Source organism: Xiphophorus maculatus, chromosome 18 (genome assembly GCF_002775205.1).
Source record: "Xiphophorus maculatus strain JP 163 A chromosome 18, X_maculatus-5.0-male, whole genome shotgun sequence".
Classification (NCBI taxonomy): Eukaryota; Metazoa; Chordata; class Actinopteri; order Cyprinodontiformes; family Poeciliidae; genus Xiphophorus; species Xiphophorus maculatus.
In genome coordinates this window covers 20,452,523-20,467,396 of record NC_036460.1, presented here as the reverse complement: position 1 = coordinate 20,467,396, position 14,874 = coordinate 20,452,523, and the positions used below count along the sequence as shown (strand labels likewise).

General features: G+C 40.6%; 1 protein-coding gene across 1 annotated transcript in view; it reads right to left on the bottom strand.

Moving 5' to 3' along the window:
- Positions 1-217: 217 nt before the first annotated feature.
- The window catches only part of LOC102225619 (lissencephaly-1 homolog), a 37,432-nt gene continuing 22,775 nt past the window's right edge, over positions 218-14,874 (bottom strand). The window contains exons 5-11 of the mRNA XM_005801044.3: positions 14,489-14,695; positions 9,059-9,227; positions 6,766-6,868; positions 6,416-6,644; positions 4,066-4,167; positions 3,783-3,939; positions 218-3,104 (exon numbers count right to left, since the gene is read on the bottom strand). Of these exons, the coding sequence (XP_005801101.1) occupies positions 3,031-3,104; positions 3,783-3,939; positions 4,066-4,167; positions 6,416-6,644; positions 6,766-6,868; positions 9,059-9,227; positions 14,489-14,695 (1,041 nt within the window). The 3' untranslated portion in view covers positions 218-3,030. The remainder of the gene's footprint in view (positions 3,105-3,782; positions 3,940-4,065; positions 4,168-6,415; positions 6,645-6,765; positions 6,869-9,058; positions 9,228-14,488; positions 14,696-14,874) is intronic.

Genomic DNA, 14,874 nt, shown 5'->3' with positions numbered 1-14,874 from the left:
CTTTTAGTGGCTTCAATGGAGAAGTGCTAAGCCACTATTTCAGCCTGGATGGGCATCAATTTCAGATATTTGGTCAATAACTGATCATAATACAGATTTGGAGACTCCACATCCGCAGCTCTTTAATCTACTCCAACAATCTCATCTCTATCCTGAACATCTTCTCAAAAGTCAAGATGTTACAACGTAAAAAATAAAAAAGCAGAACACACAAATGCAGATTTTTTTTTTTTCCTTTTATTATATCGCAAACAATAATGACATCCAGGTATTGTTAACAGTTTGCTGTGTGAAGAGTGAGACCATAGTGGCAAAAACATCATGAGCTCTCCTGTAAGGAGCTTATTGTGCAGTCTGAAGCCCTCCGATGTGGTTCGACAGGCAGCTCAGAGGACACAGAGACCTGTGGCTGGCGGACGACCTGCAGGCTTTCAAAAGGTCGCCTGTCGGTCGCTTCGCACAGAGCCACGGCAGCACAGAGATTGCTTAGGACCTGCGAATGGCAAAACTGGATTTTCCTCAAACACTTGCATAAAACATCAGCAGCAGCTGTTTTAGAGGGGATTGTTTTCTTACTGACTTCTTATTAGAAAATAAAAGAGAGCACACATCAGCCCGACCTCTGGATAACCAACTTCCTTGAATAAAACCAAGGAAGAGAAAAGCATTTTTCAGCTTTTATGTGAAGGTCTGGCATGTCATAGCGTGATCTGGAGGAGAACTCCTATATCCAAAAGGCCGGAACAAAAACGAGGTTCTTTTTATTTATTTATATTTTTTCCCCAGAGATGAACCAGATTGTACGGACAAACGTCTTAATTTTTGGCTTCAGCTTGCACATTTAACACATCGTGCCGAATTGAACTACAAAACCCAACTGCTTCCCTCTTTACCATATTTTGTTCAGAGAAAACAGCTTAGAGGAGAGGAAAAAAAAGCAAATCAAAGGGAGTATCGAGAGTAAAATTCCCTGAAAGAGATCATTTCTCCTTTGGGGGCATACTTAGTCTGCCACAATCCGGCTGCATATACAGAAAAAAACAACAAAAAAAACCCCAGAATCACACACGACATCTCAACCTTTCTACAACCAAACCACAGAGCTGTCTGAACGCACCACGCCAGTCAGAGACCAATCATTTTAGGAAGGAGCAAAAAGGATCTGTGCCTACTCCTTTTTTATTTTCCAGGTCAAAAAATAAAAAATAAAGAGGCAAATCAGCACAATTCATCAAGCTCCCACACTACAGTTAATTCAATCGATCAAATCGGTTCAATACGAAGGGTATTTGGGTTTTCCGACAGCTCTGCGTCCGGATGCAGGTCTCGCATGCAGCTGCGCTACATCGACCGGTCACGAAAGGCTCACGGCGGCCACTTCAGCGAAAGCAGCGGATTACCACGTCCAGCACACAGACGAGGAGGGAAACTCGCCAAAAAAGTAGCAACAAGTCAAGCGGTGCAGCTCCTTAATTAGCAATTAGGAACGGCGCTGGAATGGAGAGGCTCGTCAGAAACTAGAGGCTTATACTCGTCTCAACATCATTAAACTTTTAACAGCATCTTCAGTGAAAAACGGGGGGGGGGGGGATGAGCAGAATTAATGAACACCTTGAAGGACAAAGTTGGAGCGAGAAAAGGTTTGAAAGAGTGGAATGGCTTCATTTTCAGTCTGAATGTTTAAGAAAAGCCACTCAGCTCATTTGTGTGAATGAGCTGTGGTCTAAGGGGCTTTCACATCGCGAGCCAATCTTATATGTACAAATTTATATTTCGTATTCCTTTTTTTTCTCAAAATCATTCTTAAACTTAAGAATTTATTCAAAAATTAAAGATCTTTGCACATTTCATCCAACCGGGGAGCTGGGCTTCGCTTTAATTATCATGCCTTCGTTTCTCTTCCTGAATATTTAAACGTTTTGGGTTTACTTCCTCTAGTGGCACCATAGGACAGCACCTTTGCAAGCTTTTCAACTCTGCTTTAGCTGAGTGATAAAAAAAAAAAAGAGAGAGATAATAAAACTCAGCTCAAAACAAGCTACAAAAAGCGAGCCCACCCAGATCTTCAAGGTGTGATTCTTGGACTCTGCTCAGGCGCGGCACAAAACTTTGCACTGCGACTTAAAAAAAAAAGCCATTTATATTGAAAAGAGGTAATTTATCTAAAGCCCAGCAGCGGTTTATGTGGTCCCCCTAAGAGAAGAGTACAAAGCTGTTCAAGCCCCCCAGGTCCAAGGACGACAGTATGAAACATTCGTATACATTTAAATGTGTATATAGACATATACACAGCTGTTAAAACATTACCTAGCTCCACATGTAGAGAAATGGTACGCACACTCGAGAAGTGATGTTATAAAGCTACAGATTAGGTCAATAACAACGCCCCACCGGACATCTCTTTGCATCATAATTTGCTCCTCCTGCCTCATTTCTCAAACCAAACTAGGCACCGACAGACTACAACAGTGAAGGAGAGGAAACAACGGAAAAAAAAACTAAATAAAAAAATAGACAAAACAAATCTTACACATAAAGACAATGTTATTTCTTAAATTATCAGTTTTTAGTGCCCTACGTTTTTTTTATTTTTGTTTAGTTTTTTTTTCTTCTTTTTTGTTTTTACACCATCTGCCTTCGGTTGGTCGGTAAGGCTGCAGGAACAGACGCTCAGCCCCGTCGTGTTAAACCTATGGTACTTCTAGACAACGTTATGTATGCAAATTTACAGTATACAATTTTGGATTACCATGCAAGAATACTTTTTTTTTGTGTAACATTTAATAGCTCGATCTACATCCAGGAATAATTTACACAGGACAAGAAGTTATCGGACCAGAGAGCGCTAAGGGTGGATAACCGCGGTGGTGAGTGCAGCCGGGAAAAGGCGAAGATGTGCGGGAGGGACGAGGTGTGGTGGAGGGGGTCGAGGGGAGTAAAAGGCAGGGAATTGAGGGGGACAGAGGGGGAGGGGATTCAGAGGAGCATCAAGGGTAATGAGGTTGGCGGTCCAGTCCTCCCAGGTCCAAATCAGCGACACTCCCAAACTTTTACTGTTTGATCTACGCTGCCAGTGACCACGAAGGGCGCAGCCTTGTGGAAATCTGGAAAACAAACAAGAAGGACTTTCAAAATAAAGCGCATGTAAACAGGATATATGAGAATATTCCTCTTCAAGATAAAAGGAACAACAACATGATTGAAAACGCTAACTGGACCTCAATAGATTGATGATTACAAAGATGTTTTGAGAAAAAAAATTCTATATCCCACTTATTAGCATAGAGCAGTGCTTCTCAATTCCAGTCCTCAGTCCTGCTCTGCATGTTTTAGATGTGCCTCTATTCCTGAACAGCTAATTCAAATGATTGCATGACCATCAAGTGCTGCAAAAGCCTGTTAATCACCCATAGATTCAATCCAGGTTTGTAACAGAAGGGAAACACCTAAAACAGGCAGGGCAGGGGGGCCTGAGGACTGGAATTGAGAAACGCTGGCATAGAGTAACATGGTGCAGCTCCTCCCCCACTTGTTGCTGAGCACTGCTGGTCAGCTAGCTGTAATAAGTACACTTTTTACTCTCTTACAAGAGACAAAAAATAAAATATTTTCTAGACAGGGCTCTACGAAGCAAAGTAAATGCAGAGCCAAATATTTTTGATATCTTTTGGGTCAACCAAGATTTGGGGGAAAAGAACAACTTGCTATTAGTGAAACTGGAACAACTGCACAAAAGTAGCACATAAAAGGCCACGTCTTTAAGAGGTCAAAGTGCAGCTTACCCAGAGAGGTAACAAAGTGTTCATGGGCACTCAGGGTTTTCATGCAGCGCTTGTTCTTGTAGTCCCAGATCCTTAAGGTCTTGTCATCCGCACAGCTCACTATAAACTTTCCTCCAGGGTGGAAGAGGATGCCACGCACCCAGTTATCATGTCCAACCTGAGAGACAGACAAAGGCTGATGTAGCTCCACCTAAATTCATCCTGTTCATGAAGAAAAGCATTCTTCCTCCATGTTTTTTTTTTTTATATGCATCATTTCTTGTTAAAATAAGGCGACCCTTACCAGTGTCATCAGGCACATCCCAGTGCTCACGTCCCACATCTTTATAGTTTTGTCTCTGGAACCAGACAGCAGAAAAGGCCCAGGCTTTCCACTCTTCTTGGTCTACATAAACACAAAATTACAACAACAACAAAAAAAGTCAGTCACATGAGTAGTTCATTGTTCTCCACCTAAAGTTTCTCCACATAAAGAAAAGTTTTACCTTCAAACAAGATTATACACTAACTTTAAATTAAAAATTTCAGGATTTAAACTCAACAACAGCTGCTGACATTTACACATACAAAAATCATGAAGCACTACATCTGACAAACCGCACGTTTACACCAAATCTGGACGTCATGAAATAGTGGCAAAAAGGGAGACATTGTTGAAAGATGCTATAAGTAGTTTAATTTACACCAAACTCTGTAAGGAACAGAGGAAACATGTGGAAAAGTGCAGTATGGTTTTTTTAAGGCCAAAACTAATCTTCTTGTATAGCACCCAAAACAGAGAAGGGGAGAAATGGGAAATAAAAAAAGACAAAAATAAATAAATAAAAGAAGATCGCCCTGAACACACCACCTACACCACAGGTGTCAAACAGTCTTGGAGGGCCGCTGCCCTGCAACTTTTAGATGTGCCTTTGCTGCACCACACCTGAATAGAATAATTAGGTCATTAAGGCTCTGGAGAACTTATATACACAAGGAGGAGGTAAGTAAGCCATTTCATGCCAGTGTTTTGTACCTGTGGCACATCTAAAAAAGTGCAGGACAGCGGCCCTTGAGGACTGGAGTTTGACACCCCTGACCTACACGGTAAACATGGTGGTGGTTGCATGATGCTCTGGGACAACTTTCAGAAGGTGAAAGATTAGAACACACATCCACTCAGACCGAGTCTTAGAGAAGTTGCGCAGAACAAAGTCCAACAATTTCTGCTTTTCATATGAAAAAGTGGCAGAGGCACAACTTAAGAGTTTAAAAACTTCTATGCAGCTCAACAGAAAGAGTAGACAAATAAGCTTATTTACATAATTAATTTGTAACAGACTAAATCTAAGAGTGTGCCAATTCAACTTTATCACTACACTGAATCTGAGGTAATACAAAGAAAAAAACGAACATCTTCCAAGCAAGAGAGCACATTTTGGTCTGGAACAACCGCTGCAAGTAAAACACTATTTTAATCCGTCAAGGTTATGATTGGACACACTGCAGATCACAAGGCATGATGGGGAGCCTGATCTGACCGTAGGCCATGAGGTTCTTCTCTCAGTTCATCCCAACACCGCCTTCATTCCCAGCTGCTGGCTTCACGTGGAAATCAGTCTCAGCAGCGGTGACGTTATAAGCTCTACCGACGTGTCACTGATCGCAGAGGAAGAACGCAGAAGGTCTGAAGGTGATAATGCAACACGGTGTGAAAACGTCACTGCGTCTCGGGACTCAACCATGAGTTTACCTCTTAGATCTGCCTTAACTCAATCGGTTTCAGGAGGTGATTGGAGCACAAGGCTGGATAAAGATTGTCTGATATCTCTGCCAATTAACCACCGAGATGATTGGTAGAGTGTTTTGCAAACGTGTTTCTAGCAGCACCGATTCACCACTCTAATCTCATACTGGCTGCTTTGTCTTCTCTCCCACCACCTGACAAGCCGCTGCCAAACAGACGACGTTAAATGCAACGTGAGCCGCAAAACTAATAAAGGACAGGCTGCACCAGTTTATTCAAAACAGATGACCAACAACCAGCTAATGGCTGCAACCAATTTTTAATCTAATCAAACTGTTAAAAAATTTGTGCCAATTTTTCATTAAAGCTCATTTTACACATTAGAAATACAAAGAAATAATTCAATTTCTGTTTTAAATAAGAAAAGGACATTTTATTGCCTACATAGCAATAACTTAGCATTCCTTTAGAGAACGCTTGATCATCTGAAGCAAAGAAGCATCTGCCACTCCAGGTTACTTCAAACATCAGCATGTGAAAAGCTCAGCTCAGCCCAACCCTAACCTTTGACCTGACAACATACGGTGTAAGGCTGATCTGTTCATAAATCTTTGGATGAACTGATTAATCGGGCAGCAAAAGGTGCTTAATGAGAGCTTTTTTTAAATCAGTTGAAACTGAAACGATCCCATTTGAGGAGTTCTGGGTAGAACATATTTACAGACAGGTTTTTATCATCTATATCTTAAAAGCAAAATGTATATATTTTTGTACGGTTTTGGCTCAATTACTAGTCTGAAAATGTTGACCTTTCTGCAACTGGCTTTTCTTGAGTTACAATTACTAAATTAGTTGACAATTATTTCAGTAATCGATTAATTGTTTCAGCCCTAAACCAGCTCCTCACCTCAGAGCCTGTGGCGTCTAGGATGGTGGGGTGTGCGCTCTCTGGAGCCCAGGAGATGCACTCCACCACGTGTTCGTGCTCCCGCAGCTCCGCCTTGCATTCTTTGGTGGCCACGACCCAAACACGGACCGTCTGATCGTTGGAGCAGCTGGCGATCAGCGTGCCGTCCTGGTTGGGCCGCACCATACGAACCCACTCCCTGTGGCCCGTAAAGGTCTTCACACAGTATCTATCGGGGAGAAAATTATTGATGTTAGATCATCAAAGTGGGTGTAAAGCATAAAAACACAAAATGATGTGATTCTTTTGCTCTTAAGAATGATATGTGGATGTTTTGTTTTTTTTCATACCCAGTTGCCACTTCCCACATTTTAATGGTTTTGTCCCTGGAGGCAGAAACAATGTGATCTCCATTGGGCATGATGGCTACAGATGAAACATTGTGGTCATGTCCTAAAAAACAAAAACAAACAATAAAATCAACTATCAGCAAGAAACAGGAACATTTAAAACAATAACAAGTCTACTTAGAGCTTTGCTAAGCAGTATTTCTAAATAATGTGTTAATTTTCTTCACACATCTTCAGCACCAAACACTGCAAAGCCAATTGGTATGGTCGTAATTAGGCAATTAAATGACTAACCAGGCAGACATTTTTTTTTCCCAGAGAGAATAAGAGATGCCTAATTAACTAGACGCTGGGCCGTATTTAAGCTGCTAAACTGATGAGGAAGACTGTAAGTATGTCCTAAAAGGCCAGCTCAAGCGTGTGTGTGTGTGAGTGTGTGTGAGTGTTCACACGTGCCGTGAGACTGTGATATGAAGGGGCAGATATAAAGTGTGCTGTGCTGCTGAAGATGATAATTACACTGCTGTCCAAATAGCAGTAATCCACTTCACCAGTTGGCCTTGTTGGTTTTGTTTTATTAAACGGATGAATTGGTGAAAAAAAAAAGAAAAAAAAAGGTTGACAGTACATTAAGGAATGAAACCATTCAGCAGACTCTGGATGATAGATCTGTAGAGAAATCAGGCTGAAATCCAGTCGATATCTGCAGAAGTGAGCCTCTAGCTCACACCCTCATTTACAGCAACACAAATCTGCTGCTCACTTCAACAAACTACAGGACAACATCAAGAAACGTTACAATGGTTTCTGCTGGAACAGCAAGTGGGTTCATTACCTTCATCCATATTCACACCTCTGATTCACAGGCAGTTATTAATGGGCACCTTTAGTAAGGGTTAGAAGCAACTTAGCATGCATTGTATTTGAGTAGGACCATGTAAACTACTCTGCCATTATTCATTTCAGCCATTAGGCTGTTAAAAAGGTGAAACAAGCAAGGAACCCTTTAAACAAGGGTGCATTAACACCAGGCCTTTTAATCAAACTCTTGTGCGCTTGCCTAGAAAGTCCGGTTCATTTGAGGAGCTGTTATTGCACAATCGGAATCTGATGCAGATCAAAAAAAGCTAACTTTCCAAAACCCGGTTAAATCGGCTCAGTTAAAGTGAACTCTGGTCCGCTTGGTCACATTTGCATTCAAACCGCAACAAAGACCGCTCCACTAACAGGAAGTGGACTACAGCGCAGGTCATTCAGGGTAAATACAACAGTCATTTCTCTATCTGAAGAAATGACTCGTCTTTCACAAAAGACACAAGTAAAATCCTATGACCACCAAAATCTGACAGCACTCCTTTTTTGTTGACATTTCGTGATGAAGGAAGTTGTGCTCTGCATCTTCTTCAGAGGTTTTGCCGTCGATGACTTCAGCGGTTCTTGGTGCAGCGCCTCCATAGGTGAGGGGGTGAACAGGTGAAAACGTTGCAATTTCTGGACATAGTTACATTTTTGTTTAATAAGGCCAATAAAATGGAAGCTGGCGGAAATTTTCCTTTAAAGGTTTTCTGGGTCCAAACCACTGGTAGGAGACCCAATGGAAGACCCAGAACTGGAGGGATTATTTACCCATCTTTCCTGGAAACACCTGGGTGAATGTCGCTGGGGAGAACCGTTGCCCCAGCAACCCACTCTCCGATAAGTTGAGGACAATAGATGATAGATGTAGGGTAGAAATTCTGACCCGTCTCTTTGCTGACATTATGGACACACTGACTATACTGAACTGCTCACAAATATGAAACTGTGTGTCATCGGCATAAATACACCAAGAGATGTATTGTTTCATAATCTGAATAAGGCGAACTGGAGCCTTGAAGAGAAACCACACATGATCAATGTTAGTAATCTCCTCGTTTTCAGTGAAAGTAGTATAGTGGTGAGTATCCCCGCCTGTCACGCAGGAGACCGGGGTTCGATTCCCTGACGGGGAGTGAAGTTTGTTTCAGGTCCCTCTTGAAAATGAGATCTAGATCTCAATGGGGTTTACCTGATTAAATAAAGGAATATTTACAAATCAGGATGGAAATCCCACAATCTGATCATGCCTGTAAACGCAGTGAAGTCACCCTTGTGTAGCGTCTGTTGTGACCGTCAGCTTGGTTTGAAGTGACAACAAACAGCCTCTGTGCCACCTGAATACGATGTCCAAGTCAAACGACATTTAGTCAGCAGTAACCTGGAAACAACAACACTGTGTGCATAGAGAGTGGAAATGGCTGCTTCGTCCTCTCACCGTGCATGGTCCTGATGCACTCGAAGCCTTGGAAGTCCCACAGTTTGATAGTCATGTCTGCAGAGCAGGACGCCAGCAGCTTGCCAGTCTGGTCGAATGAGATGTCCTGAACAGAATCTGTGTGGCCTTTCAGTGTGCGTTCAAAGTCTCCTGTCTCATAGTCCCACACCTGCACACACAGTATGCATTGGTTATAATTAATTCAATTTATAAATGCTTTTTCAATTCCTAAGGAAAATTAAATAAAATATAAAAAATCAACACACAAATTAGACAGCCACAATTTGTGTCACAGAAATATTTTCAACCATTAATGTCATCATTTTCTGAGCTTTGTTCACTAGTACAGAGGAGTTCAAATTTATATAATATGAAACTAATCAACTACTGTACAATTTAATATGTTTTTTTGGATAAATTAATGTAAAACAAATCAGCTTGTTATTATTGAAGAAGTGCCTGATAAAAGCCAGCAGACCGTTCGTTGTGCTAAGTCTGGCACCGCCAACTGGACTGCAGACAGAATATGGTGTGAACAGTGGAGAGTCTGATTCTTTAGCCTGAGAGAGCTGTTCAGTCTGTGGCTTTTGAGCAGACAGACGGTTTGTCACAGGATAAACCTTCCTCTGGTCTCTCTCTTGGGGTGAGGGGATTTTGGGCAGACGGTGACAGGAGATGCCCCCCCTTCCCTCGTAGTGCTCGCTCTGAAGGAAGCTACAGATGGCCAGGAGGTGCAAAGTGTAGAGGGGGAAAATGTATTTGTACAGCACATTGCATTATTTATCAGTAGCTTCCGAGCTATAAAAGCTCTACCTGTAAAGCTGTACTTTTACGCTTTCTTAAAAATGTGCATTATTAGAGTGGAAATAGCTTTCATGTTTACAATTTAAAAATAAATTCAATTTGCTTTTTAGGGAATACAAACTAAGTTAGATTATGTGTCGCTTAAATCACACAATGCCTCTTCACAGATCTCAGCGGCGCCGTAAAGGGGGGAAAAGTTAGGACAATTCCAAGGGCCCCTGACTGAGAGGGGGCCCTCCCCAAACTATTTTTTTCTTCATAAAAATAGAACAAAAATTGGGGCCCTGTCAATTACAAAATAAATTATATTGTGTTTTTTTTAATTGTTTTTATCAGTAAAAATATAAATGTTACCACTACCAGACCAAAAAGCACACATCCATATTTGCACTGAAGACCCCTCTGGATCTAAATGAAATGGTTTCTGCTTGGCGAAACTATGCAACCAAGAAAAATAATAAAGTCAGGTTTTCAAGAGGAGAGATAGAAAAATGACAACTGTCAATTTATAGCCCAGTTTTTCTGTACTTTTACAGAGAGGGGGGTTGACTATGTGAGATTATCAACCATTTAGCGTGGTAGCTACAGTCTATAGCTGTTAGCTTAGCTACAGACTGTTTGCCTCCATTTCACTAGCATTTAAATAAGAAAAAAAAATCTACCAACATATTAACTAAACCTTTTACCAGACTTAATAGACAGATCAGTCAGGAGCAGCTCTAACTCCCATATCAGAATCCCTCCTCCCTGTCCCAGTGAAAACGGTGAGCTACACTCTGTTCAGTGACAAGCTAGCTAGCATCATTCCAGGGAGTCTATGTAGATTTTTCCTGTCTCACTGGTCATTTTACAATTGTCCAACAAAACAATATATTTATTAGTGACAGAAATTAAAACAATTTTTATAAAATTAATAAAAACAACCACTAAGGACTATCTTGTCAGTCCAGATAGTTCTGCCTTATCTTCCATTTAAATTAGATATCTGTTGCCACATCCCTCCTGACCCATCCCTTGTTAAGTGAAATTAAAGCTACAGCATGTAACTTTTATATTTTAAAAAAATTACATATTTGTTAAAACTGTCAATATATTGAGAGATTATCTGAGAAAAATTTATTTCCTTTGCCTTCTCCCAGTGCTCTCTAGAAACAACCAATCAGAGGCAGTAGGTGGGTTTTAGCGCTGTCAATCACAATCTGTAGCCATCAGTAGTAGATTAGGGAGGAGGCAGAGGAGATTTACCTTTTCACAGATTACCTGTCTCATCACAAACTGTCATGGGAAGAAAGCAAGGCAGTTGCAAGCCTTTAAAATGGTGCTGCTTTTTATGGGTCAGATAGACTCAAGAAATTGTAACAGCAGGGGGAGGGGGTAATAAATTTTTTTGTCATGGGGATCAAGATTCCTGGCGGCGCCCCTGAAATAGTTGCAGGTTTCCCCCAGAAAACTTGCCACGCCCGGTGGTTGGGCGCGATGGGAGTCATTTATCCAGCAGCCTGTCGTTTTTTTGAGTTAAAAATTGTTTAAAGTTGACAGAAAATTTGAAAATATCACTTGATAATCATATAATTTATTGAAAGACTGGAAGATTAGCACCTGAACACCAATTATAAAGTCTTAATAAATGCAAACATTAAATAAATAAATAAATAAATAAATAAATAAGCAATGTTTAGCCTGGTGGGGGCACAAGTAATGTCTGGTGACCCGCCAGGCTTATAATACACTGGATCTATGTTGGATGTACATGATTTTAAGAACCGGGACTTCAGCACAGTAATTTTAACTAATTACTTAGATTTTAATACGTAACAAAATTTTATGCACTTAATCAAATTTTTAATTAGTGAAGGAAAAAGTATAGAACTCAAGCTGGATAATCCACTGATTGGAAAAATATTAGTGAGCTACTCCAGTTACCATTGGCATCTTGGCTGCTTCTCTGTCTAGGTAGGTCTGGGCCAGTATGGATTTAACATCACTCTAATAATATCGTTTTATAATCCAACCCTGTCTTAAATTGATCATGAATTTCCTGATCTGTCTGGTCTTCAGGTTTTTACAGAGGAGAAATGACACACATTGGTGTCAGTCACAGAAAAAGATGTTGAACAAATACACAATACTTCAGGTTTTTATTTCTATATTTGAAAAGCGCATTTCATTTTCTTTCCACATCACGTTTAGGAAAAACATTTAGGCTGCAGGTTGTAATGTGACAAACTATGAATACTTCTGGACACAACTGCAAGACACAACAAAACAAACATTAGCTTTTTAACTGTGTATTTATAGTGTTGTGCCATCTTGGTAAATTCAAGGGATTTCCAAGTTAATAAAAGGTAAATTTAAATACATTGTTTCAACAGGAAATAATGTGTTGCATGCTTTTATGTTTGCAGGTCAGTTTGTTACCTGTAGAGTTAACTAATTAAGCAGTACTATTCCTTTAATCTCTCTATTCTGGCTCAGGGAAAGCCAACATGAGTTTTTCAGTCTGTTTCTAAGAGAACAAGTCTGTGTGTCTGAAAATGTAATAGAGCTCTTAAGGTGGAAAGTAGGACACAGTCAGGTCTAACAACGGGGAGAAAAGGTAAGCAAGGAAAGACGAGTAGAGAAGCAGGGCTGAATTCGTAATTTAGAGTCAGAGCCTGACTGCTCCTAGGGGACGGATAGCTGAAGGTGGGTACTCATGGTGGGACGGTTAATGGTTTAAGTGGAAGATAAATTAGCCAGCATGCTGAGAGGCAGGGTGTAGAGGGGGATCACCGTGCCAAAACGCTGAGGAAAAGATCCCTGCTGTGTGGGTGTAGGCTAGTAGGAAACGTACAAGTGTCTATTATTGTCTCATGAATAATAGATGCATAAGAAACAGCTCAGCAGAGTATTGGGATTGTGCAGTGAGGCAGTGGAGGGATGCTACAGAAAAGGTTGCCCAGAGGCAGGTTGACGGAGTTATATATGGATTCTACAGACGTCTAGAGAGAGATCTTTGATGCAGGGTGCATGCAGACGGGGAGAAAAGGCTGAAGGGAATGCAGTGGAGGTGAAATAACAGGAGGAACGACCAGCTACATTTAACTGAACTGAACTGAGCTTCTGTGGAAAAGAAATTAGACAAAATGAAAATAGAGGCAAGAGTTAAGAATGCTTCTGAAACCATAGTATACATTTAAAAGTGTCCTCTCCTGCAAACGTCCTAAACTAAAATACATTAGCATATCTAAATATCATCCATACAGAGCAGCAGCTGTGCCATCTATACAAGATGGGAGAGGAAGGCTTGGAATTATTCCTTTTGCAAAAATGGGATGCAACCATTTACAGAACATTAACTCAATCTAATATAAATACTGCCAGAAGAAAATATATTTGCTGTAATTAGATATAAATTAAGATGTAAAAAAAAATTTAATTTCACCCATTCATAACATATTTAACATCTGAAAACTATATTATAGTCATGCTGTAGGATGTTGCTGAAATGAACTTGGTGGAAAACAATGTTCATATGAAAATTATTTACGTAAAAACAGGAAAAAATATAAAATCCCACAATTTGCCACTTCTAAAAATGTACAACAAAAACCACAGTAGGTAGCCTTCTCCAACAATGACCATTGTTATAACACTGTGTTTGGCTTGTGCTGCCATGTGGAATGTGTTGAGCATATCAAGCCAGAGTAAATATCTGCTTCAAGAGCAAAATATGTCAGGAGGTTCTCTTCCATCAGGCCAAAACCCTTAACGCATTGCATTTCACAGTGTTCACTTCAAATGGAAAGATCATTGTTATGAACTGCAACCAAGCAGGCTTCAACGCAAATTACCGAAGCTAATGAAAATAACCATTTAATGCAACTGTGAAGATCCCTACTCCCCGCATTGACATTTTTAAGGCTGCAGCTGTTTCAACATAGCAGAAGTTTTCTTTTGTCTTTGTACATTTCTGATCTCATCGTAGCAGGAAAACTATTCTTTGTTTCTTCAAACTTAAGTTGCGCAGAGTTTTCATGCAGCCAAGAAATTTATTAGTAAAAGTTTGCCGAGTCCCAATCAAGGCACTTTGAAATGATTACCATGCCAGTGTTCTTGCCTTTTCCTACCAATCAGCATTTTTTATTTTTCCAGTGACACCAACAGAAACACCGGCTGCTTCGCTAATTGTCTGTGTCATGTGACCTGGTAAATGTTGTGGATGAGAACTTTGCCACGGAAACGGACTAAAAGCACTATGCTACCGTTGTGAAGATCATGCTCTTCATGGAGAAGAAAATGATATAAAATTCCCAAAATCTTGTAGAAAGCCAGATAGGAAAGGTTGCAACATTATCAACTTCATATGGAGACTCTGATAAGTGACATCCAGCCACCAATCACAAAGGAAAATACTGGGGAAACATACTGTGGTACTTTATTATACTTTCATGCCCCATACATGCTTAAAAAAACAAACTCTAGCTTCGATTTTATGAACCAATGTAGCATCAGACGACAAATAAAAATTAGTGGACAAAAGGTTCTTTTCTGGACATTCCCAGTCATTACCTTTTAAGAAATCACTTAAAACTCTGAATTTTCCCTTTGATATTTACAGAATCCTCTCCTTGTAGGGGCACTGACCTTTATTGTTGCGTCCTCAGAGGCCGACACCATGACACTGAAGACTGGGTGGAAGATGACACGGGTGACGGGGTTGCGGTGGCCGCTCAGCGCGTATCTTTCAGGCGGACGCGGGATCCACTCTTTGGGGTCACGCTTCTGACTGACTGGTCCACCCAGGGTGATTTCCTCTTTTGCTTCGTTCAGCTTCGATTCAAGCTCCATCACCTGTCCAGAGTTCGCAGCATTACAGGAAAATACATTTAAAATAAACTATAAAAAGGGAAAGTATGTTTGGTTATCAAGGTCAGGCTTCAGCTTTTACCTAACATATTATTTAAACTTGTGTTCATGATTGTTTTGGTTTTTTTGCACCGTGTTCAGCTGTAATGTCACGAACTGTTCAC